Genomic DNA, 24567 nt, shown 5'->3' with positions numbered 1-24567 from the left:
CGGCTGTAGGGACAGACCTCCTTTCCGGCGGTGTGGGCGCTAAGTTGCGCTGCTCCACTGGACCAGGCCCTTGCCCTGCGGATGCCCCCTCCCCGGCTCAGCCAGGAGGTGGGTGGCAGCGGGCTGTTTCCTTCCTCCTCTTTGTTAAAAACATTTAAGACGTTTGCACTGTATTTTCCAGGTTTGAAAATGACAAGTTTAAAATACTAGGGGTGTGGCTTTGTCTTTTTTTTTTTTTCTGAATCACACAACTTTAGCAGTGACTGCAGACGACACACAGCTTCGGGGCCGGAGTGGGTGGAGAGGCAGCCCTTGTCTGTGACCGGGGACTGCCGCCCGGCCCCCAGTCCGGCCGGGTCCCGGCTGCGGACCAGTGACTTCTGTGAGGATCGGGGTGGGGAGGAGAGAGGAGCAGTCAGAAGGGGATATTTGAGGGCTTGTAGAGGACGAGGAGTGTCACGTGAGGGCCCCTGGAGGGAGGGCCTTTCAGGGTGGCTCCCACTGGGAGTCTAGAAGGTTCCTTGCTGGCCAAGAGGCTGGGAAGCCTGCTGTCGGATTACACTGGCTTTGCAGGGAAAGCCTGGAGAGGATTGGGGTGGGAGGGAGGGGCGGGCTTGTTCCCTGGCGGGTGGGAGGTGTGGCTCGAGCCGGGCAGGGCCGCCGCCGGGAGGGGAGCAGGCAGAGTACCGGGAGCTGTTCGCGGGGAAAGTAGACAGGACTTGGGGGGTGTGTGCACGTGGGACTTCAGCGTCCAGGATGGTTCTGGGAATGGTTTGCTGAGAAGGTTGGCACCAGCCACCTCTGTGGCTAAACTTGCAGCCCAAAGGGGTCCGCTGCGGGGTGTTCCTGAGCCCTGGGGCCTGAGGGCTGCAGCGGGGGGCCTGGCTGGTGTGCCAAGGCCTGGCAGGGCCTCGCTCCTGCCCAGCGTCCACCTGACCGTGTCCTTTGGCCGGCAGCCATGGGCCTCTGGGCGGACGACTAGGGAGCAGGCAGGGTTTTCAGGGGAGATAGTTTGGGTGTCGGTGTGTGCGTGTATGTCGGACTGTGTGTGTCCTGGCACGTGGGTGAGGCTGTGGGTGAGACGGTGCGGGTCAGTGTGCGTGGAGGTCTGTGGCCGGGCCACTGTGGTGCCCGTTGTTGAAGGTGAGAGATCCCAGGTGCCCCAGAGGTGCTGGACATGTGTCAGGTGAGTGCCTGTGGGTGTGAGAGACTGGGCAGAGGGTCCCCCTGAGGGGCACATATCAGAAGGCGGGTGAGGGTGTGGGTCAGCTGACTTAGTGGGGCCGTGCTCGCGATGGCGTGTCCACAGCAGGGTGATGATGGTGCTGTTGGTGCACCCAGCAGACGTGGGCGCGTGTGCACGTGCATGGGTGACGGTGGCTGAGGCTGTGCCCCTGTGTGCACGTGCTGGCATGTGTGCCGGGCATGCACACGTGGCCACGTGCAGCCCCCGTGGGGCACTGACTGCTGTCCTCTCTGATTCCCCCAGGGCCTTGCACAAGAGGGACTGTTCATCTGGCGGGCATGGTGCTGCTCAGGGGACCTGCAGGAGCCTGGCTGGCCCTGGCGCTGGCGCTGGCCCTGGCCTTGAGCCCGGGCGCAGCGGCCCCTGGGCAGGACTGCACAGGCGTCGAGTGCCCGCCGCTGGAGAACTGCATCGAGGAGGCGCTGGAGCCGGGCGCCTGCTGCGCCACGTGCGTGCAGCGGGGCTGCGCCTGCGAGGGCTACCAGTACTACGACTGCCTGCAGGGCGGCTTCGTGCGCGGCCGCGTGCCCGCCGGCCAGTCCTACTTCGTGGACTTCGGCAGCACCGAGTGCTCCTGCCCGCCCGGCGGCGGCAAGATCAGCTGCCAGTTCATGCTGTGCCCAGAGCTGCCGCCCAACTGCATCGAGGCCGTGGTGGTGGCTGACAGCTGCCCGCAGTGTGGCCAGGTGGGCTGCATCCACAACGGCCGCAAGTACGCCGCCGGCCACACCATCCACCTGTCGCCCTGCCAGGCCTGCCACTGCCCCGACGCCGGCGGTGAGCTCATCTGCTACCAGCTTCCTGGTTGCGTCGGAGACTCCGAGGCTGTGCCGGCTGCCGCCGGAAACTTCTCGGATGCTGAGGACAGTGACCCTGAGCGTCACTACGAGGACCCCTACAGCTATGACCAGGAGGTGGTGGAGGCAGAAGCTGCCGCAGCACTGCCGGGCGAGCTCCAAGGAGGCGCCAGGGCCCCGGCCGCTCTGGGAGGCGGGAACCAGCCACCTTCAGCCATCCAGGCCACCCGCTGGCCGGCCGCCCTCCCCAGGCCCACGGCAGCCACTGCCCTGGGTCCCCCGGCCCCTGTGCAGGCCAAGGCCAGGAGGGTGACAGAGGACAGGCAGGAGGAGAGGGAGGAATTGACTGTCCGGGAGCGGCCAGCAGCAGGTGGCCCCAGGGGCCTGGATGGGCTGCCCACGGCAGGTCCGGCCGGGCCTGGTCTCCCTGTCCAAGCAGAGCGGGTGGAGGCCAGGGCGGGGCCCGAAGAGAACCTCATCCCGGATGCCCAGGCCACGCCCCGCAGCGCCGGGCAGGAGGGAGCCCGGCCCGTTCCAGCATCAAGCACAGCCAGTCTCCCCCAGTCACAAGCCACACCGAGCTCTCCTCCTGCGGTCCCGACAGAGCCCAGCCCCCACATCACCCTGACCACCTCTCACCACGAGACAGCCCGGGTCCCATCCTCCCAGGAAGAGCTCAAGCAGTCACTGGTTCTGCCCCGTTCTCGGCCTGAAAAAGACACAGACCCCAACTCTGTCCATTCTGTCCCTAGAGGTGATGCTGAAGGTGAGACTCTTTCCTGGTTCCTCCAGGGGCACTCAGCTGGTGGATGCCCTGGGTCTGGAGCAGGGGAAGCCGGGTCTGCGGGGCCAGGCCCAGGACAGCCCCCAGAGCTCGGGGCGGGAAGCTCTGAGACAGGGCTTCCTCCAAGCTCAGCTCCTGGGGATGGCGTGGTGGGTGGGGTGGGGTCCCTGTCATGGGAGGTGTTGGGCTGCCTGGTAGGGCTGTGGCTGAGGGCCTCTCGGGTGAACCTTGTCGGGGTGGGGGTCCTGGAGGAGTGGTCTAGCTCAGGCTCAGGTTGGGCCCAGCAGAGTCTGTGGGTCCCAGAAGTGGGAGCTCACAGATGCGATGGAGCTGCCTGCCCACACCCTCTCTGACAGTAGCCTCTGGGCATGGCTGCACTCTTGGTCCCCAAGGGGGCAGCCGAAGGGGTGCAACCTCTTGTGGGGGCTCCTGGTGAGAGCCCACTACCTGGTCTGCTGCCCCTTCCAGCCAGGGGTCCTGTTAACACACACGTGGTCTTCGTCCCTTCTCTGTTCTGCGTCCTGCTGTGGCTCCCACCTGCTCAGAGAAGACACTAAAGTCCTCTCTGGGGCCAGAGGCCCTGCACAGCCTGCCCCTGGGACCTCCTGGACCTTCCCTCATCACCTTGTCCATTCTGGCTGCTGTAACAGGAATAAAGAGACAGGGTGGCGGAACAACAGATTATTTCCCATAGCTCTGGAGGCTGGGAGGCCTAAGATGGTGGTGGTCTGGTGAGACCCTGCTTCCTGGTTTGCACACCGCCTGCTCGGCGTGTCCTCACCTGGTGGAGCAGGTGAGGCTGCATCTCGTCTGAGATAGATCAGAGGAGGAGCTCGCACTGGCAGCTCTTTTTAGATGGTCTCTAATCCCAGTGTGAGGCTTTCATCCTCGAGACCTGATTACCTCCCCAAGCTCCATCTCCAAGGCTCCTACCATCCCGTCGGGCATTAGGATTTTAATGTGTGAATTTGGAGGTAGGGGCATTAACACTTAGTTCCTAGGAACCCTTTCCCTCTCCCCGACTCTGCTTAGCCCCACTGGCCTCCTAGCCCCTTCTGGGCACCTCTCAGCCCCAGGGCCTTTGCACTTGCCACTGCCTCTCCCTGAAATGCTCTTCCAGGTGTCCATGTGGCTTGCTTCTTCCCTCCACTTGCTCTCTGTTCGAGGTCGCCTCCCTAGGGAGGCCTCCCTAGGAAGGTCCCACCCCACCTTCCTCGTACACTGCTTTTGTTTCTCCTGGTAACACCTGACCTGACCTTGTAGCACATAATTTCCTGTCGAATGCTGTCTCTCCTACTGGAATATTAGTGCCACGAGCAGAGGGACCTCATGTGTCATCTTCTTTGCTTTGTCCGTGGGCCTCCAGCAGGGCCTGGCACACAGTTGGTGCTCTGTAAACATTGGGTGATTAATGAGTGAACAGGGGGCTTGCTGGTCACCCCTTTATCGGTCATCCCTCCTCATGCTAGTTCCCTGTGTCCCATGAGCATCCTACACTCTCACCTCCCCTCTGTTCCACCCATTTGCTCACACTCTCCCCTGCGAGCTCAGGCAGCATCTCTTCCAGGATGCTAACCCTAACCCTAACCCTACCCTAACCCTAACCTTAACCCTGAATCTGTGTGTTGTCTGACCCTTTCCCGAGCCCCCTCTGCTTTCCTGCCTCCCCTGCAGGATCCCTGGGGAGTGTCTGGTTTTCTGGAGCTTTCTCTCCACAGCTGGGAGTCCGTTTCTCTTTCAATCCTGTATTGCTCACTCTGTAAACTTCCATTAGGCATCAGTTGTGAGCGGGCCCTAGTGGGCCCTGGGGAGGCAGGAACGGGCCCGTGCGGCCCTGGTCTCCAGGAGGGGGCTGTGAGTGAGGGATGCCTGGGTGTCTGGGAGGGTTTCCTGGGGGAGGGGCTCTGGGATTTCTGCAGACTTCCCGCGCACCCACCCTGCCGCTGCCTGGCTGCCCCCCTTTTCTGCTCTGCCCAGAGCTGTGGCCCTCGCTGGGCATTGCTGTGTGCAAAGGCTGAGTCTGTGGGCTCCCCCAGCCCTTAGGACCCTGGGCCCATAGGCCGCGGTGCGGCCTGCTCATGGTGGACCCCCCTCGCTGAGCACCTACTAGGTGCCAGGCTCTGGTTGTGATCTGATCCCCCCCGCAAGCTGGGAGGGTGACCAGGTCGAGGTTGGAGCGGTGTGGCTAGTGACGGCAGGCCACAGAGGGAGCTGGTAGACTGGGACCAGTGCAATGGGCTTCTGGGGGCTCCTCCCCACCCCGCCCTGAGCCTGCGGGGGGCGGGGCACGTGCGTGGGTTGGGGCGGGGCTGTAATGAAGTGCATGTGTGCCCGGGCGGGCTCGCAGGCCTGGCTCTGGATCGCAGCCTCCAGGGTTTCCAGAATGGACGCAGCCCCCCGCCCCCTGCCTGCTGTGCTCGCTGCTGGAGGTCTCTCTCTGTGGTTGTGGGCCTTGGAATCCTGGAAAACTGCTTTGTTGTCAGGAGCCCCAGGTTGCTTCCCTCTGTCCTGGGCTTTCTCAAATGGATTTTGGGGTGTGGCCTTTGATGAAGGCTGCTTGTGGGTAGGGGCCGGATAGGGTGCCCCGATCTCCTCCGAGGGCGACCCCGATCCCCTCCAAGGGCAGCCCCGGCAGAGGCCCGGCACGTGCCCAGCCGGGAGCAGGGCGTGGACAGGCTGCGTTTTGGGGCGTGGGGAAAGGAAGGTGTGGAAAGTTGGGGGCGGGGGCTGGGAGGGGGGTGGATGTCAGCGGGTCCCAGGAGTTGGCCCTGGCCGCATGAACCAGGGCTGCTGCCACCTGCCACCCCTTTCCACCTGCCTTCCGCTCACCCCGTGTCCCCATCACCCACCACCGTGTAACGCAGAAGAGGGGCTCCCCATGTTGGGGCCTTGTTTTCTCCTGCTTCACGGGGGTGTTTTGAGGATTAAATGAGCTAATTCATTCAAGCTCAGCACGCGGCTTAGCACTGCTGAGTAATTAAGAATGTTCCCCATTCCTATTCACCATCTGCTCTTCAATCCACCCCCTTAACTTCAGCAGCAGATCCGTGTGGCGCGCCGTCTCTGCACGCGGGGTTGTCCTGGTGAAGCAGGCGCGCGGCCTCTCCCCTTCGGGGTCTGCCAGGGGTGGGGGGATTTAGGGAATAAGCAGCCACAGATTTATTCGTGGTCACAGCCCAAGTGCATGCAGCGTGGGAGGCCTGGTGGGTGGGTGCGCGGCCTGATGGCACATCCTTGGGGGAGGGAGGGCCCGAGAGCCTCTGGCTGCCGTTGTGGGGGGAGCCCTGGGGGGCCCCGAGGGATGGAGGAACCTCCGCGGGGAGAACTGGAGAGGTGGTAGCCGGTCCTGCTTGCCCGTGGGGCCCGCTGAGAGGCGGGCAGTGGGGCCGGAAGTGACCCCCGGCCACGTTGCCATGGCAGCCCTGGGGCCTGGAGAAGGAGGTTTCCAGCCGCTGCCCCAGGCCCTGCTGAGGCGGGGGTCCTGTCTTTGAGCCGGAGCTTTGCCAGGGAGCCAGCGGCCTCTGAGTGTGTCCAGATGCAACCTAATGGAAGCCACATGCCCGGCTCCCTGCCGGGGAGAGGGGGTCTGACATCTGTTGTCACCCGGGGCTTGTGTGAGGGCGCCTCCTACCGCGGAGCTGGCATGGCAGGGTGACCCGGGGACCACCCCCTCTGCCCTCCTGGGCCACAAGGGAGGGAGGCCAGGGGCTCCTGGAGCAGCTGGAGGCAGCCTCCATCCTGGAAAAAGACTCTAGCAGAACCTCTGCGGGCCACAGGACCCTGCAGCAGGAGAGGGGCCCTTCCTCCGGGTCTCCTGTCACCAGGTGCTGCAGGGCAGGGGTCTGAGAAAGGTTTGACATTCCGATTGGTGGAGAAGCTTTAAAACTCAAGTAACTGTGTATTAACTGCAAACACCAGATCATGCTTGTGACTTCTGCCTGCACCGCCATAAGCACTGAGATAATTAGCACCTGTAATCTTCACAGCCGCCCCCGGTGCACAGCCGAGGGCTCAGGCCACCTGCCCACGGACACATGTGCAGGAAGCAGGAGATCCAGATTCCCCTCGGGTTTCTTCACGTCGTCATCCCTGACAGTCATTTCCGTGTACCCGGAGCGTGCGTGGGCTGTGACAGATGCCAGACATACAGGGCTAAGCGAAACCCAGTGTAGCCATTGGCCTGGGGACCTTAGGGTTTAGTGGGGGAGGAAACCTCGTAGTCACAGGGGTGTGAAGTTCTGAGCTGTGACGAGAGCCACGGAATGGTGCAGGTGTGTTCTGTGAGTCCTTCTGGGACATTTGCTCCTCTGGGGATCAGGGAGGGCGTCCTAGAGGAAGTGATACTTGAGCACGAGGGTTTGTTGACCGGCAGGTGGGGAGCAGAGGGAAGAGAGTGTGTCAGGCAGAGGACACAGCACGTGCAAAGGCCCTGCAGCTGGAGGGAGTGAACTGGATTGGGAGAAGGCTGTGTGTCTGGTGTGAGAAGAGGCTAGGGCAGGGGCAGGGGCCAGGTCGATGGTGTTTATCTTCAGGATGAAGATTTGGGCCTTTTACCAAGGGCCGTGGGAAGCCACAGTAGGTGTCAGGCAGCAGCTTGTATGATCTTACTTGCGTCATGCAGCGCTTCCTCTGGGTTCAGGGAGCAGACCGCAGGGGCAGGGCCAGCGCTGGACGAATCAGGTCATGGCTCCAGGGAGCAGGGAGACCTGCCTGTCCTCCCCCTGTTCCCCAGAGGATTCCTGCAGCCCCTCCCCTCCCACCTCCAGGCTTGGCTCGTGGGAGATTAAACTTGTGTGGGTTCTGAGTTGTCCGTGAGCAGGACCTGGGGACCTGAGGGAGCCAGACTGGGATTCTGGACACCGGAGCCCATGTGCTGTGTGACAGAATCACTTCCTACGAGAGCTCCTGGCTTCCGCCGCAGGATAGGGAGGGGGCGCTCTGCCAGGAGAGGCCCTTCCCCTCCTCACCCCCAGCCCACGGGCCTCAACCTGGGCTGTCTGACCGTGCCAGGGCTCATAGGGTCTGCAGAGAGCAGCAGGACTGGCAAGCCCAGGGCCTGGGCTCCTCCAGCCTCTGCGCGTCTGTGGTGAGTCCCGGGCTGAAGCTCGCCCTCACTCGTTGTGTCACCTGGGGCCTGGGACGCCACCCCTCCGAGCCCCAGTGTCCTCACTGACGAATGGCCTGGAGAGTGGGGCCTGCCCGGAGGGAGGGCACAGCTGGGCGCAGCCCCACCTCCACCTGCTGTCCTGCTAACAGTGCACGCACCTGTCACCTGTCACCCTCTTTCTGCAAAGCATCTTTGGAAGCACTAGAATTTTGCTGCAAACATTTAGAAATCGGGAGACTTCATATAAATCCCAGCTTTCCGGCTTCTGTTGACCGTTGGCAGTTGCAGGACCACTATGCCCACGTGCCCGGGCCAGCCACTGGGGGAGCTGAGAAGGGACCGCCTGCCCGTCAGACTGGGCAGGTGCCCTGCGCTTTGTGGGGCCAGTGCCCCTTGGTTTCCTCACTGGCCCGACCCCGGCTGGCAGCTGGGATGGGTCTCTGGTGGGGGCACGTGTGGCAACCTTGAGAGAGTCCGTGTGTTTTATGGAAGAGAAACTGGCATCCTGAGAGGGGAGGGGGCTTTTCTGGAGGTCACAGTAGAGCTGGGTGGGGCCCAGTCTCCCCATGGAGGGGGTGGGCTCATGGCTCCCATGGGGGTCCTGGGACAGGAGTGGGTCTCAGCGGCCTGGAGCTGGGCGCTCCCTGTATTTGGCTGCCCCAGAGCTCACGGTGCTTGGAGGAAGCAGGTGCACTTCCCAGCACCTCCTGTAGTGAGGGTCTGGGGCCAAGGCTAGGCCTGGGGTGGGTTTCTTTACTTTAGTCCATTATTAGTTTTAATGGAGGTGCGGGGACCTCGGGCGTGCTGAGCAGGTGCTCGTCCACCTCCCCCAACCCCGGTTTCTTTATGTTAATTTTGAAAAACTATGCTTGCTTGCTCGCTTCCAAAACAGCTTTACTGAGATGTTCTTGTACCCTAAGTGTCTCCCGTTTAAAGCATATAGTTCAGCAGTTTTCGTCAGGGCTGTGAACATCGTCAGAACTTAATTTGAGAACGCGTCTGTCACCCTGAGAGAAAACCTGACACGCAGCGGCAGCCACTTCCCCTCCCCCGGCCCGGCCCCCCGTCTGCTCCCCGTCTCTGTGGAGTTGCATGTTCTGGACATGGAATTGTGCAGGGTGCGAACTTCAGGGACTGTCTCCGGTCACGTGGCGTGGTGCTTTCAAGGCTTCTCTGCGTGGTCGCCGGAATCAGCGCGTCCGTCCTTTTGCGAACGTCCCAGCGCGTGGACGGACCACGCTCTGTTTATTCTTCATGCACCAGGTGACGGGCGCTGGGCTTCCACCTTGCAGCTGTGGCGAATGCTGCTGCTGCTGCTGTTTATCACATGGTTCGTGTGGACGGATGTCTGCGTTTCTCTTGGGGATGTACCCGGGAGTAGGACTGCTGGGGCGCAGGGCGCTCTGTGTGTGCCCATCGGGGGAACCACCCGGCTGTTTTCCGCCGTGGCTGCACCATTTGACTTTCCCCGCGTGGTGCACGAGGGTTCCGGGGTCTCCGTGTCTTTGCCAGCCCTGGTTACTGTCTGTCTCTGAGTACAGCTGTCCTAGAGAGCCAGCTGTGCGGCTTTGATTTGCGTTTCCTCTGTGGCGAGTGAGGTTGAGCAGCTTTTTCTGAGCTTCCTTTAGAAAATTCTAGACAACAGGATGGACAAGTGCACACTCTGCTAGCCACCAGAGTGGTGCATTGTCGCCGTGTCATACAGTTTCTGGAAGATTCCACTGTGTTCTCACGGGAGAAAGAGCGTGAAGGAGACCAGTGCTGCAGTGTTGTTCTGCAAGTGACACTGACCCCTGGGTCCCTGCCCAGGTCTCGGGGACCCTGCAGGGCCTGGGACCGCACTTCGGAGCCACTGGTCCATACAGCGACAGGCGTGGAGGCGTGTGTGCTATTTTGCACAAATACAGCATTCTGTGCACACCTTGCTGTCCTGTGCTTTTCTCCACTCGCACCACACGTTGGGGCTGCCCTGGCCAGCACGGGGGCAGTGGCCGTCCCCGCCAGCGCCGCGCTATCTGCACGTCCCAGCTGCCAGTGATTGTCCCGCTGACGGGTGCGCTGTTGTTTCCATCGCTGATTAAAAGCAATGCCGCAGCGAACGTCTTTTTCTGCCGTGGACCTGCCGGGGCAGAACACACGTGTGTGTCTTCATTTTCTCTTTGTAAGATGTTTATTGAAGCATAACCAGGAGAACCTGGCAGAAGCGTACAGCTCAGTAACACGTTTCTCAAATGAGCACGCTGTGTGTCCAGCACTCAGAGCGGAAAACAGCCCGAGACAGCCCAGGCCCCCTCCTCCGTGCCCGTCCCGGGGAACTGCTGCCCTGATGCCAGCAGCTCTCGGACCTTTGTAGATGGGGCCACGTGGTCTGCTTTCTTGTGCTCAGCACAGGGTTCCTAGGTCCCCAAGTTGCGGGCGCTGTTCTTGGTCCTTTTCGTGGCTGAGAGCTGCTCCGTGGTATGGTTGGACCCCAGTTTGGTGGTTCATTCTCCTGCCAGGGGCTGTGGGGTTGTTCCCAGTCTGGGGCTGTGAGGAAGAGGGGTGCTGCACACCTGCTCACACCAACCTTCTGATGATGGTCATCCTAATGCTTTTCTCTGGGGGGCGCTGGGCCCCGGGAGCTCCACAGTGGGGGACACAGGACTCGCATGTGTAACCCGGGAACTTGTCTGCTTGCCCTCCGCGGATGGGGGGCCAGATTTTGCTGACACCTGCCACGTAGAGGAATGCCTGATTCCCCAGTTTATTTATTCAGCAAGTATTTAGCATGTGCCTACTGCACAGTTCTAGGGGCTGGGGTACAGCTGTGACCAAAACGGATGCAGCTCTCGCCCCTGGGGAGCTTCTGTTCCGCGGGACGGCAGGGGCTCACGAGTCATTTTACTATGAGCGTGTGCGATCTGCGTTAGATGGTGAACAGCACCCAGGAGAGAACCGCGCAGGGGCCGTGGCATGTCCCCAACTTGGCCAGTGGGAGGAACCTTGCAGTGATGTTAGTTTGTACGTGCGTTTTGCCCCCTGTCCCCTGCCTTGGCCCAGGGCTCCCCAGCGAGTCTGGCCACACCCCACCAGCAGCACGTGGGCTGCAGGGTGCTCTTTCCATCACTCTCACCAAACCCGTGCCAGTCCTTCCCGCTGGGTTGTACCTGCGTCATGGCACGAATGGTCTGTTGCCACAATAGTGTGAGTGGCAGGCAACCACGGAACCTCTGGCACACAGTAGGCGCTTCTTGTTGATCCCAAGTCCACTGGTCAGCGGGCTCCCTGCCCCAGGCCAGCGCGGCCACCGTCGGCCAGGCTCTCGCTTGTGAGTGTTGTGTCCGGCTGGCGGCTGCCTGGGGCTGGGCGGGGCTGGGATGGTCTCCGCCGGGCTGGCTGCCTCTGCTCCCCGTGCTCGGTCCTGTCCCGGAAACAGGCTCCGCGTGAAAGATGAGACGCGCACCGGACTCCAGGCCTGGGCTCAGAGCTGTGTTCTGCTGCCAGCCCGTTGGGCGGCTGGCCGGGGTTCGAGGGCTCCTCTCAGTGGGCAAAGGGCGGGTGAGAGGCAGGGAGGAGGATTAGGGGTGAGTGCAGTGAATCTACTCAGGCCTCGTGCCTCATCTCAGTCCCTGAAGGACCTGACAGTGGGTCCCTTCCCACGGGGGGAGCCTGGGCCCATGGCCCCGCAGCGAGTAAGTGGTGGGCCCTGGTCCAAACCCAGGTCCTCCAACACTTCAGGCACTCTGGCCTGGTACAAGGCTCCCCCAGGGGTGAGGCTGCTCTGCCTCTCGCTAGCTGTGTGACCTTAGGCAAACTGCTTCACTGCCCTGGGCCTCAGTTTTCTCATCTGTGAAGTGGGCTTACCCAGCATGTCCTCAGTTGGAAGAAAGCGGGTGTTGTGCACCAGGGGCTGGGGTCTGCCACGTGGTAGGCAGGGCTTCACTCACACTGGTGTTCTGGGTGCTGTGACTCTATCCCTGGAGGCCCTGCTGGGAGGGCTACGGGCCCCTGAGCTCTCGGCTGCTTCCCATTCACATGTCCAGCCCGAGGCAGCCGCTGCAGCCCTCCTGAGGCTGAGCCAAGCGTCTTTGGCCTCCTGCGCACTGCGCCCCCCAGAGCCCTGGGTGCTGCTGGGGACTGGCGCGCAGAGGTCTGGGCTGTGGCTGGCTTGGACATGGTGTTGGCATCGTCTGTTTGCCAGCACCCGCTCTAAGCCGGGCCAGGGTTGCGTGGCCTGGGGGTCCTTTGTCCTGCACCTGGGGCTGCCAGGAGGAGGCTTCTCTCTGGCTGAGGTCAGCATCACGTGGGCTGGGTCTGCTGGACCCTCCTTGTCCACTCCACGGTCCCCATACTGGGCAAATGGGCTCGGGGCCGAGTCGTGCCGGGGATAAGTCAGTTGAGTCCTCAGGGACTGAATCCCTGGGCATGAACCCTACCTCTGCGGCCCTTCTGTGTGGCCTCAGGCAGTGCGCTCACCCTCTCTGAGCGACAGTGCTTCCGTCTGGGAGATGGGAATGTAATCCCTCTGCTCCCAGGGTTGTTGAGAGGAGCAGGGAGAGGGTGTCGGCCAGCCCAGAGCAGCTGCTGTGACCGCAGGTCCTCCCCTGTCCTTGCCTGAGGGCCGCTGCTCCCTGGGCCGTGGGCTTTGGGTTTGTTTTTGCTTAAGCGAACAGATGTAGGTCTTTTCTGGTGGCCAGGAGTTGTCCCTCTGGGGAAAAGGCAAAGGGGCCGGGCCGTGGGTTGGGCGGGGGTGTTCAGCTGCTCACATCCTGCTCCCACCCCGCCTGTCACTCCAGCTGCCTCCAGATGTGCAGGGACCGCCCCGTCTGGCTGTTCCCTCCCTGCCCTGTGCTTTTGTTTCAGCGCCTGCCAGCTGAGTCAGCAAATGCCGGGTCTTGAGATCTCTCGTCAGGGGCACAGCCTGGCTGGGGGGCTGACGTCTCAGGGACTGGGAGGGTCTCCTCCTTCACCCTCACATGGGGGAGCATTTATTCAGTGGCAGACCCTGTGGTCGTCCCTGGACATGTACTGCTGCGTTAAAGCCTTGTGACACCCTGTCATTTGGGGGGGGTGGGCACTGGCATTACGCCCATTTTAGAGACGAGGTAACTAAGGCACAAGATGGTTAAGTGAATTGTCCAGGGTCACTGAGGCTGGGAAGCAGGTGTTGGCTGACTACTGACCCTCGGCCTCTGCCCCAGCACCTCCTAGGGTTTGCCCGGTTGCCTGCCATGAGTAAGAATTTCCCCGTTGTCTACAGATTGAGGCTCCGGGACTGCCCTGTGTCCCTGGCCCATGAGGGGCAAAGCGGGGCCCAGGGCAGGCCCTAAGCTCTGCACTCCTTCCCAGCCCTAGGCTCCCTCCCTGGCACAGAGCCTGGGATTCTGGGGTTCTCTGGGGTCCATGTGGTGGAGGGTAGAGGAGGCTGAAAGAGCAAAATCTGGCTGCAGGGAGCCTGCTGGGGTGGGCAGGGGAGGGTAGGACGGGAGATGCCATCTTGGCTCCCTTCCCGCCCCCCCCCCACTCACCCACTTCGTGATAGTTCACGGGCCCCACGCTCTGGACCAGACTGTCAGGTGTTGGGGACCCGGTGGGATCCAGAAAGGTGGAGAGCCCCCCCTTCCCGCCACAGGTGGACATCCCTGCTGTGACCTGTGGCCGCACACGATGGGAAGCAAAGCCAGGTGCCCGGGGTGGGGGGCCGTGGGCTGTGGGGCCGTAGGGACCAGGACACGGCTTCAGCGTCCCCTCGGCCCCACGTGTTGCCCTGGAGCAGGGGAGGCCCGCCGTGGCCCGTAACTTTGGATTTTCCAAAAGAAGCCTAGGATCTGGAATTTTGTATAAAATCTTCCAATTTATAAGTGTTGGCAATGAGTTCACATGTATTAAAGCTCCAGTAAAGCATGCAGCGGGCACTAGCTGGCTGCCACGGTTCAGACTCTCAGGGCACCAACTCCCCCGAATGACCCCTCTGGGATGCAGAGGCCCAGAGGCAGCCGAGGGGCTGGCCAGAGACTCAGAGCGAGCTCAGAGGATGGGGTCCCCGAAGTTCTGACTCCCAGGCCAGTGTGCCCCACTCCAGACCCCCTGCCCGGTGGTTGAAACCCAGAAAACAGGTGGTGCACACTCACGGCCACCGCAGTGTCACAGAGAGGCCCCTGCGGGGCGAGTGAGGCGAGGGGCCAGCAGGCAAGGTGCAGCTGCAGTGGGGCTGTCACCCCCAGGCCTGCAGGGGAGCCTGGTGGGAGCGGAGGCTCTGGGAAGAGCTGTGGCCTTAGGTGGAGGTGGCCATACCTGCACAGGGACTTGAGCTGCAGCCCCTCCGGGTCAGGCTCCGTCAGCAGTGGGCAGGGCAGAAGGTGGATCAGGGCCAGACGGGCACAGGCCGCAGGTTTGGTGGCTGCAGAGGCATCAGGATGTCTGCAGGATGCTACCTCCCAGGCCTGGGCGTGGTGAGGTGCTTCCCAAGGAAGGCGACCCCAGGTCAGTGGGCCAGGGCCACTCGTGGGCCCATCCTGGAGGTGTCCAGGCTGGCTCTGATTCCCAGGGAGAGGGGCTGCATGGACAGAGGGAGCCGGGGCTAAGGTCTGGGCTGGAGGCGGAAACCCCATCAGGGAAGAGGGTGGCTGGGCTCGTTTCTTCTCCACCAAGTCGGCCCACGTGGCAGGTGGGCAGTCGGCAGGTGCCAGGTGAGTGCCCCGGAAGGTCTCCTGATTCCTTGGCTGTCACTGCTTGGTGCTTAAAGCCCGGATGCAGGAACAGAGAGGCTGCGGGTCTTGCCTGAGGTCACCTAGCCAGTGGGAGGCAGAGCAGGCTTCCGACGTTCAGCTCTGCTGCCACTACACCCAGTCCAGGGCCCTCGGTGTGGGTGGGGGTACTGACCCATCTCTCCTGGGCCCCTCTGATGGGGCTTATTGCTTCTGTCTGAATATTCACCAGTCACTGCAGGCCGTGGCAGGAGCAGGACAGAGGATGGAGACATCTGGGGAGGGGGGAGGTCTGGTCAAGGTCTAAGTGGGGCCATGGCCTGAGTACATGGGTTAAGAGGAATGGAAACTCACGGGGCTGGGTCACTGGGGATTTGGTTCTAGAAGGTCCCCAGCCTGGCCCTGGGGCATCCTGCTTGGTAACACCGGGAGCCTGAGGCCACAGACTCGCAGCCCCAGGACCCTGCCCGGTACGACCCCTCTGTCTCACCTGACAGCCGGTCCCAGGATGCTCACCGCCTCTTCTGGGCCGGAGTTCCACGTCAACCCCACCAGGCCCGCAGCCACCCGGGGCTCTGCAGCAAGCTGTTCCAGAGCTTTGCATCCTGTTTGCCACCAAAAAACGTGCCCAGTTACTTATGTGATATTTTAAACTTTTATGTTTTTTAAACCAACCACTTTTATTAAGGGGAAAAATTAAGTTATGTTTACATTTCTTTATAGTAAATACTGGCTTGGGAAAACCAAGATTGCCTTATGGTTAAATGTCTTCTCGTTAAACTGTGGGTATGAATGATGGACTGGCAGCTGAATTATCTGGAGAGAACAGTAAAATAAAATGAAATCATTTACAAGATTTGTCTCTAAAACAGCACGCGATCCCAAGAACCTGGAATTCCATCAAACTCCGGTTTGAGCCAAAGTATAGTCTGGGGTCACAGCAGTTTCTTAAACTAAAAATGAAAGAGAGCGAATTCACAGCTCTTCTTGAGGAGGGACGGAAAGCGTCCCAAGTGTCCGGGTGAGGTCCTGGAAACCCGGACGCTGGGCTGGACTGAAGTCTGAGTTACATTGGAAGGCGGTGCTGGCGGCGGCGGGGGAATCCCTGGGGGGGTGTCTGCCGAGGCCTCCGGGAGCTCAGCGAGGGAGCGGGTGCCCCCCCGCATCTGGGGCCACCGGGAGCCTCAGCGGGTGGCGAGCGTGGCCAGGGCGAGCCTGAGTGGCTGGGTGGAGGGAGGGACGGCTCTCGTTAGATGACGGCCGGCCCCCTGGGCCTCCGGGCTTGGTCACTCACTCGGTTAGAAGGATGCTTGCAGTGGTCTGATTCTAGAGTGATCTTCCAGTGACTGGTTCATTCTTAGGATGTGAGCTGTCCACTCCCGTGTCCAAGTGTTTGGATCTCTTTGTTCCGTCCTTGTTCTGGGAAAGTTATTTTCTCAGAAAATGAGGCTGGTCCCGTTCCGTTTTTCAGAGTCTGCCTGCAGGTTCCATGTGTCCAGTGACTCTCCGAGCACTGTCCTCTAAACACGGCGCCAGGGCTGCGCGCTTCTCCTGACAGAGCTGAGTTTGTCAGCTGTCTGCACTGTTCCTGATCAGGGGAGCCTGTTTTTTGTACAAGCAACTTTCCTCTTTTTGCACGGAATTGGCTTTTCATTGATTATAAAAGTACCAACAGAAATAGCCCATTGAAATGTCGGTGACAGACCCCCCACTCCTCCCTGGGGGCCCGTGGAGATAGTGTGGGGGTGCCGTGCGTGCGCACGCGCGTGTGTGATGAAAACATTCCAGCCTCGACTCTATGTTGCAACTCTTAAGAAACAGACATTCTCCCACATCGCTGCACACCATGGTCCTGCACTTAACACACTTGCCAGTTCCCGAGAACCATCCGGTACTCTGACCATACTCAGAATTCTCCCCCTGCCCCCACGGTGTGGTGTATGCCCCGTTGTGTAAAGTAATTTCTCATCCGGATGGTGTGCCATTTTTTGGTTCATGTTTGGTTGTTTTCTCTCGAGTTTCCTTCTTTCTAAAATTTTGTGTTAAAGCATTCTGCAGGTTACTGAGTGTCTTTTAATCTAGATTGAGGTAACTGTACTCCCTTTAAAACTTCTTATTTTTATTTTTTATTATATATTTTTATGAAGTACGATGCAGACAGAGCACAGGGATCTTCACAGGACAGCTCAGTGGATTCCGGGCAGCTCCACCCAGGTCAAGGCAGAAAGCACTGCGAGCGCTCTAGAGCTTCCCCGCTGCCCCTTCTCAGCCAGCTCTACCCCCCCCCCCGCCCCCGTGGAGGCCACGACGCTGCCTTTTTATCGCCGTCAGTGACTCCTGCCTGCTGGATCTGCTTTGTGTGATGGGAACCCCATGGTATGGTTTTTACTTGCATTTAACGTCTTCAGCTGAAGGTAACGTGTTGGAGGCTCGTCCGTGCTGCTGCGTGTAGCGGTAATTCACTTCAGAAGTTGCTTTTTATTATTCCATCGTAGGAATAAATCATAGTCTGTCTCTCCTGGTGTGGATGGGGGTTTGGGCTGTCTTCAGCTTGGGGCCGTGGTGAGTGCAGTGGCTGTGGACGTTCCGTGTGAGTGTCTGTAGGGTATTTGCCCAGGAGAAGCCTTGCTGCGTCCGAGGGTTTGGTAGCTTCAGCCGACACTGGCAACCAGTCTCCACCCCCACCGGCAGTGAATGCGTGTCCAGCTGTCCCCCCGTCTTTGCTGGCCCCGGGTGCGGCCTGTCTCTCATGGGGGCCGACCTCGTGACTGGGTGGTGGGGTCTCGTGTTGGTTCACCTTGCTTTGCTGTGGAATTTACCATGTTGAGTGCACTTCCATATTACCGTTGGCCATTCTGCTGCCCTCTGCCTGTTCCTGCATTGGGCTTCCTTACTTTGCTGATTCGCAAGCGGCCTTGGTATGTTCTGATTCTGCGTCATGTGTTGGGTCACAGGTGTCTTGTCCGTTCTGGGGCTTTTCTTTCCACTCTCGTGATGACAGTTGCTGATGAGTCTACTGCAAATGCCGTCGTCCGAGGAACCCAGATTCCTAATCTTAATGAAATACGATGTGTTGATCTTCACTTCTATGTGAGTGTATTTTGTGCCCCTTGACAGAAATCTTTCTCTCCCCCAGAGTCACAGAGAGATTTTCGTTTGTTACATGCCAGACATTCTAACTTGTCTCACCTTTCACTTCAGATCCGGCTTAGGTTTGTTGCGCTGGGTGGGGTGAGGAGGAGCCGGAGTTCATTCTGTTTTCCAGCTGCCCCCGCACCAGGTCTGGTCCAGGCCACCCTCCCCGGCCTGCGTTGCCACCTTCGTCAGGAACCAAGCGGCTGCTCACGAGTCAGTCTTTTCTGTTCCAGTGTCAGGCTGTCTGTGCGCTGCCTCGCTTGACTGTGGTTCCGTAGTTGTTTTGCTGTCTCGTAGTGTGGCTGGGGCCTCCTCCGGGCTGCTGCCTGCTCACTGGTAAATGAGGGTGCGGACAGGACCCTCTTTCTCAGGCTGGAAGGAAGGTGCAGGGGCTGCAGGCTGGGGCCTGGCAGGCAGCCTGGCCAGGGGAGAGATCCGGCTGGTCCCGGGCCAGGCTGGGGTGGCGAGCACGGGGCACAGTCGACACCCACACAAGGAAGCTAAGCCGTGGGAGGTGCTGCAGAGGGCAGTGGGGGCTGGGGCCGTCCTCCCCTGGGCGGTCGAGGAAGGCATCTCTAAGGGGCTGGATTGGGTGGGCCCAGCCCCACAGGTCCTGCTGTTTGTCGGCCATTGCGTCTGTGATTCGGGGGCAAGAAGACTGCTCAGGAATCCTTCTTTGTCTATCTTCCAGTCATCATCAAAGGATTCCAGGCACCACCAGGGCCTGCAGGTGACCCCTCGGCCCCCCACAGACATGGAGCAGAGCTGCAGTGCCCTCTGGGCTGTTCTCTCAGGCCTCGTAAACATCCTGTGCAAACAGGGCGCTGGTGGAGATGCCACGCCTTGCCCCGCCCCCACCGGCAGGTGTAGCATCTTCCTGCTGCATCTCCAAAGCCACCATTCTTCAGGGCTTTGATGTCTGGGAGAGGGGACTGTCCCGAGGGGTCATGACCTCTGGCCCGGATTGTTCTGGGCTCCCACGGTCCTGTGATCAAAGGAGGTTAGCATCCTTGGACTCTCAGGATCTTCTCAGAACAGCGAGTTCCTTGAATGGGCAGTACCTGCCGAGGATGGGAAAGGCACATGAACGACACAGAAGAGGTCAGCAGGCCGTGTCGCTTTGCCGCCTCCCTCCCCGGGGCCAGGCCCCTCCCTGCGGCAAGCGCTGGTGCCAGTTTCCGGAGTCCCTCCGCTTTCAGAAGTCCTCCGCGTGTGTCCACGTGTCCTCTTACAGGCTCAGCGCTGGCTTGTGACCCGAGCTTTCCCCCTTCATTCTCAGCAGTGTGTCCAGAAAAATTGTTCCCGCGAGTGCGTGCAGATGGAGCGCGTTCTTTCCAACACTTGGCTGCGATTGGGTGGATGTGACACCAGCTACCTGACCCCCGCCCTGTGGACGGGCTGGGTGTTTCTGGGCCTCCGTCTGCTGTCACAAGTCCGGGCGTAGCTCGTGCCCCGGCCATGCAGTCTGTGCCTGGGATCCGTCTGCCAGCAGTTAGATTTCTGGAAGGGGAAGGGCTGGGTCACTTTTTTTCCCTCTTTACACTGCAACGCGCTGTTTTCTCTTATGGAGGTAAAATGCGCGTCACATAGAATTGGCCTTCCTAACCGTTTTTAGGGTACAAGTCAGCGGCATTGAGCACAACATCCACACGGTCTGTAGCCACCCCCATCCACCTCCGGAAGCTTCTCATCCTCTGGAGCTGAAACGCCGCCCCGTCAGCCAGGACTCCCTGCTCCGTCCCCTCCTCCCTGCTCTGTCCCGCCTGCTGCCTCTGTGAACGGCCTTTTTCCGGGGACCTGATGTCAGTGGTGTCATGTAATACCTGTCCTTTCGTGTCTGGCTTCTGCCACCGTTTTGGGTCGTATTTTTAAAAGACTCTTTCAGTCTTTTGTCTTAGAACGTTCAAACCATACTGCCTTTCTCAGTCGCGTTTTCATCGTGCAGCCTCCTGCGGTGACTGCTCCTTCACCCTGGGGCCCTGTCTGCTGACTCACCGCATCGCGGTGGTCGCCGAGCGTTGTGCATGTGCGTCCGCCTTCTGTCCGTGGGTGTGCGGGTGGCTTCCAGTCCGGGGCTGCTGTTTGCAGGCCCCCGGGTGGAGACCATGGGGCGCCTATGTCTCCTGGGCGTGGACCAGGGGACGAAATCACTGTTTTTGGGTTTGGGTATCTCCGCCCGACTTGAGGATGGTCGGTCGTTTCCCAGGCTGGAGTTATTCTCCCCCTGCTGCTCCAGGATGTAGAGGCGGGGTTCCTGCCAGCGTCAAGGTCAGGCTCTCCACGCCGGCGGGGCCTGGCATCCTGATTCCGAGGGGCAGACCGAGGCAGAGTGTCCGGAAGCTGGGATGGCCTGGCCTGTGTCACTGCTCATCCCGGGAGGCCAGTGAGAGCCTTCAGGGCCAGGCTGCAGCTGTCACAGCAGGAGGTGGCCCTCATCTGTCTGCCCACCTACTTGTGAATAGCTGGCAGGTGAGGAAGGCCGTGCTCCCTGCAGGGCGAGCTCAGGCGAAGCGGACAGAAACTGGGGAGTCTGTGAGAACCCAGAGGAGAGCAGGGGCGGCATTGCTCTTCTGCTGAAGGGATTACTGTCCGGTCCATCCTTTCGTCGGTCTCTGCCTTCGTGTTTTAATTAATTAATTGGAGAGCAGTCACCAAACGCCTTCCACGAGCTGGGGTGCAGAGGTGCTAGTCACTGTCCTTGGCCAGACACTGCGCGTTCTCGCCTCCTGTCTTTGCGAAACGCAGGCTAGGAGAGGTTGCTTGCCCATTTTACAGGCACAGGGATGGAGACTCAGAAGATGAGTGACTTGGCCACGTCCCCTAGTCCGGGAGGGGTGGGCCTGGCTGGACTCCTGTGCTCATGGTGATGGTACAGAGGGAAGATACAAGGACATTTTTGGATTTCATATTATTGATGTAAACTTTGCCAGGGATGTTATACACCAAGGGCCGGCTACCCCACCCAGCCCCGGGTCTGTGCTGGGCACTGCGGACCCTGAAGTGACTCCAACCCGTTCTTGGCCCCTGAGACCTTCTCTGTCTGGTGGCTAAGGCTGGCCTGCCACTGACAGTGACGCCTTGGTGGAGATACGTCCCAGGCGCTATTGTGAATGAGGCCGGAGGAGAGGGTGCTGGTTCTGCCCGGGGTGGAGGTGGGCTGGCGGGAGCACAGCGGATGGAGAGGAAGGGAGTTGTGTGCAGACTGGCTCCTCAGGGATGGGTGGTTGGACATTCGATAGTTGGATAAGGTGGAGGAAGAGCATTCCCAGCATGGAACAGCACGTGTGAAGGCATAGCGGAACAGAAAAGCCTGTGCGGCTGGGGGAGCAGGGTGCCAGCTGGGTCTGGGCTGTGCTGTGAAGCCCTGATTGTCACACCAGGGAGGGGTGCTTCATCCTGTAGGGCGGTGGCCTTGCAGTGGGGTCTCTGGACCACAGGGCTCCCCAAGATGATTCAGGGCTGGGGAAGGCCCAGGGCATTATGAAGAAAACTAAACAGGGTGATATGATGAGGGTTGGCGTGCAGGTTAGTTTCGATTCGGAAGTCAGGGAGATCCTCCCTGAGGAGGTGAGAGCCCCGGAGGAGGATAGCCCTGTAGAGAGAGCGTGGGGCAGAGCACAGGGAGAGGGCGGAGGATTCCAGGCAGCAAGTGCAGTGCATGCAAAGGTCCTGGGGGCAGGGAGAGCCTGAGGGGTTCACATGGAGAGAGTGAGTGAGAAAGGAGGTCAGAGATGGGAGATGTGATGGGGAGGTTGCAGGGCTGTACTGTGTAAATCTTTGTAAAGAAACAGGATTCCGGGGGGCTGTAGGCAGAGGAGAGATGCGGTCTGATTTATACTTGTGAACGTTCATTCTGGTACCATCTGGAAGATGGACTGGAGCAGGATCCAGGGGAGCAGGGAGCCTCTTGGAACAAGAGATGGTGGCAGAGTGAGGGGCGAGGTGGGGGACCTTTGGGGTGCCCCGTGGGTGATGGATTGGAGGATGGAAGTGAGGGATAAGGGATGGGCCCAGGAGGGTCCTGAGATGGGTGCAGGGAGGACCTGCGTGGAGGTGGTTTGGGGGAAACCTGCTGCTGAACAGATTCTGGCTGTGGGCGCACCAGTGGAATGCCTGGTGGTGGCTGCTTCTCCAGCTGCGTGTGTGCCGGAGTCTCGAGCCAGAGACGGCGTGCAGGAGGGGCGAGGTGGGGAAGACTGGTGAAGCTCAGAGGCCGGATGAGATCAGCCGGGTCGGGATGTGGATGGAACGGGAGGAGGCCCTGGGGCTGAAACTTCAGAGTGGGTGCCCAGGAGCGGAGAAATTGCCTGAGAGAGACAGAGGCGGTACCTCGGAGGGGGGGCCTGGGGAGCCGCCTCTGGACGAGGAGCTGGGCTCCGCCCGGCCCTGCTGCCCAGGGTTTGGATGGTACCTGGCTCCTGTGCTGATTCCCCCTCCTGCTCCAAGTGGGTGGCCCTCCCAACGTAAGGGGCCATGCCCCTGAGTTCCTTTCTGCTGGAAATGGGGGAAGCCAGGTGGGAAGGCAGGAGAGGATGCTGGGAAGGCTCCAGGCACAGGCTGAAACCTTGGGAGGGGCCAGAAGGCAGCCTGTTCAGCCCGTGGGGAAGCGGACCCTCCGCTCAGGCTGGTGCTTAGATGCTCAGGGAGGACCTTCAGGATCGGCTGCATCAGGTCGCTTGTGCACAGACATAGGGAAGCAGAGGCCAGAGATGGGGAGGGGGAGGCGAAGTTGAGGCTTGGACTTGCAAGCCCACTTCACCTGTGGAGTGAGTCTGGTAATAATGCTCACGCATAATACCTGTGGGGCTGGAGGTGCTTGGACTCATGCCTGGCTGGTGGCCGCCACCCAGGGCGTCCCCACTGTGACTGTGCCCTGGTGGGGCCCCCGTCTTGTGTAGCCTGGCTGAGATCCAGGGGTCTGTTGCAACTGCCTAATCTCTGTGAGGCTATCTTGGAGCAGGCTTAGGGAGAAAGAATGCAGTCCCGTCAGAGAACGGGCACTGTGAGCTGAGCTGTGCAGAAGGCACAGGCTGCCTGGGTGGGGTGAGCGCCCCACCCCTGGAGGCATTCAAGCAGAGTGAGGTTCCCGCGTGCCCAGGGTGTCATGAGAGAGGGTTAAGCATGGAATGATGGCGCCACTCTCAGCGGCCACCGAGGCTCAAGTCCTGACTCTGATACTGTCGGGAAGAAACAGAGAAGTGAAAAAGTAAGTTCATAAAGACACATGAGGGTTTCGCACGGTGTGGATGCTGTGGGTGCTGGAAGTGAGGGGTGCAGTGAGGCTGGGGCTGGCTTTCGCCGCACAGGCATTTTACACTTTATGCTGTTGGTTGTATTAAGGTTTTCCTTTTCACTTGTGGATTTTATCCTCACCCCTCCCAGCTCTTTTGGATATAATTGACATATAATGTTGTGCAAGTGTCAGGCATACAGTGTGATGCTTTGATGCACAGATGTATAGTGAAAGAATTGTTACAATGAGGTTGGGTAACACATCCATCACCTCACACAGTTACCACGTTCTGCTCTTGTTTGTGGTGAGAACGTTTAACGTCTACTCTACCCGCGCTTACTCGTCTCATGACGGAAGTTTGTGCCCTTGGCCAATGTATCCAGCCCACCCCACCCCCCTGCCCCTTCCTGGTAACCATTTGACTCTGTTTCTGAGTTTGGTTTTTTCTCAGATTCCTCATACAGGTGATACCACCGTATTTGTCTTTCTCTGTCTGACTTACTTCACTTAGCATAGTGCCCTCAGGGCCCATCCATGTTGTTGCAGATGACAAGGTTCCATTCTTTTTCGTGGCTGAGTAATATTCTCCTATGTGTAAGGATGTATGTGTGTGTGTGTATATTATGTATCACATTTTCTTCGTCCAGTCATTCACTGACAGACACTCGGGTTGTCTCCGCGTCTTGCTGCTGTAAAGAACGCTGCGGTGAATATGGGGGTGAAGATACCTTTTTGAGTTAGTATTTTCATTTTCTTCGGATACATACCCGGAAGTGGGATTGCTGGATCACGTGGTTGTGCTGTTTATAATTTTTTGAGGAGCCTCCATACGGCTCTCCACAGGGGCTGCACCGATTTTCACCCCCACCCCCAGGGCGCGAGGAGCCCCTTTTCTCCACAGCCTCGCCAGCACTTGCTGTCTCGTGCCTTTTTGGTAAAAGCCGTCCTGACAGCTGTGCCCTGGTCTCTGGCTGTGCTCCGACTCGCCGGTAGCTGCCGATTCCTGCTGTTGAGCGTCTTTTCACAGACCTGGTGGCCGTTTCTGTGTCTTTGGGAAAACGTCTCTTGGTCTTTTGCCCATTTTTTAGTGTCTCTTTTTGCTGCTGAGTTGTGTGAGTCCCTTATATGTCCTGTGTGATAACCCCCATCAGGGGCATGGCCTGCAGGCACTTTCTCCCACGCCGTGGGCTGCCTCTGCCTTGTGGCGGCTCCTTTGCTGAGTGGAGCTGGCAGTTTGGCGTCGGCCCCTCTTGTCGGTTTTTGCTTTGGTTGCTTGTGCTTTTGGTGTCACGACCAAAGCATCGTCGCCGAGACCAGCGCCAGGGACCTTTCCCCCAGCGATTTCTTCCAGGAGTTGTGGGTTTTCCCCGTAGCCTTCTGTGATGAGTTCCGAACGCCCCTCCCTGCTGCCACTGCTGCTTTCTCAGTCTTGTCCGGTCTGGGTGATTTAGGTCTGGTCCCTCAGAAGCGGAGCTGAGTTGGGGGTTTTTGTGCACGAGGTGGTTCGTGTCGGGAAACTGCCCAGGAAGAGGGCAGGGAAGGAGCTGGATGGTGCTCCGGTCCTGCGGGGCTCTGGGTG

General features: G+C 59.9%; 1 protein-coding gene across 4 annotated transcripts in view; it reads left to right on the top strand.

The window, feature by feature from the left end:
* FBLN2 (fibulin 2) overlaps positions 1 to 24567 on the top strand; it is an 81454-nt gene that overhangs the window by 35618 nt on the left and 21269 nt on the right. For 3 of the 4 annotated variants that reach the window (XM_072941941.1, XM_072941943.1, XM_072941940.1), the window contains exon 2: positions 1490 to 2809. In XM_072941941.1, the coding sequence (XP_072798042.1) occupies positions 1525 to 2809 (1285 nt within the window). In that variant the 5' untranslated portion in view covers positions 1490 to 1524. Of the gene's footprint in view, positions 1 to 360; positions 383 to 1489; positions 2810 to 24567 lie in introns of those variants that run through there. The other variant, XM_072941942.1, reaches the window with a different exon arrangement.

The sequence above is a fragment of the Vicugna pacos genome, chromosome 17 (assembly GCF_048564905.1).
Source record: "Vicugna pacos chromosome 17, VicPac4, whole genome shotgun sequence".
In the NCBI taxonomy this organism is placed as follows: Eukaryota; Metazoa; Chordata; class Mammalia; order Artiodactyla; family Camelidae; genus Vicugna; species Vicugna pacos.
This window is presented reverse-complemented; position numbering and strand designations above follow the sequence as displayed.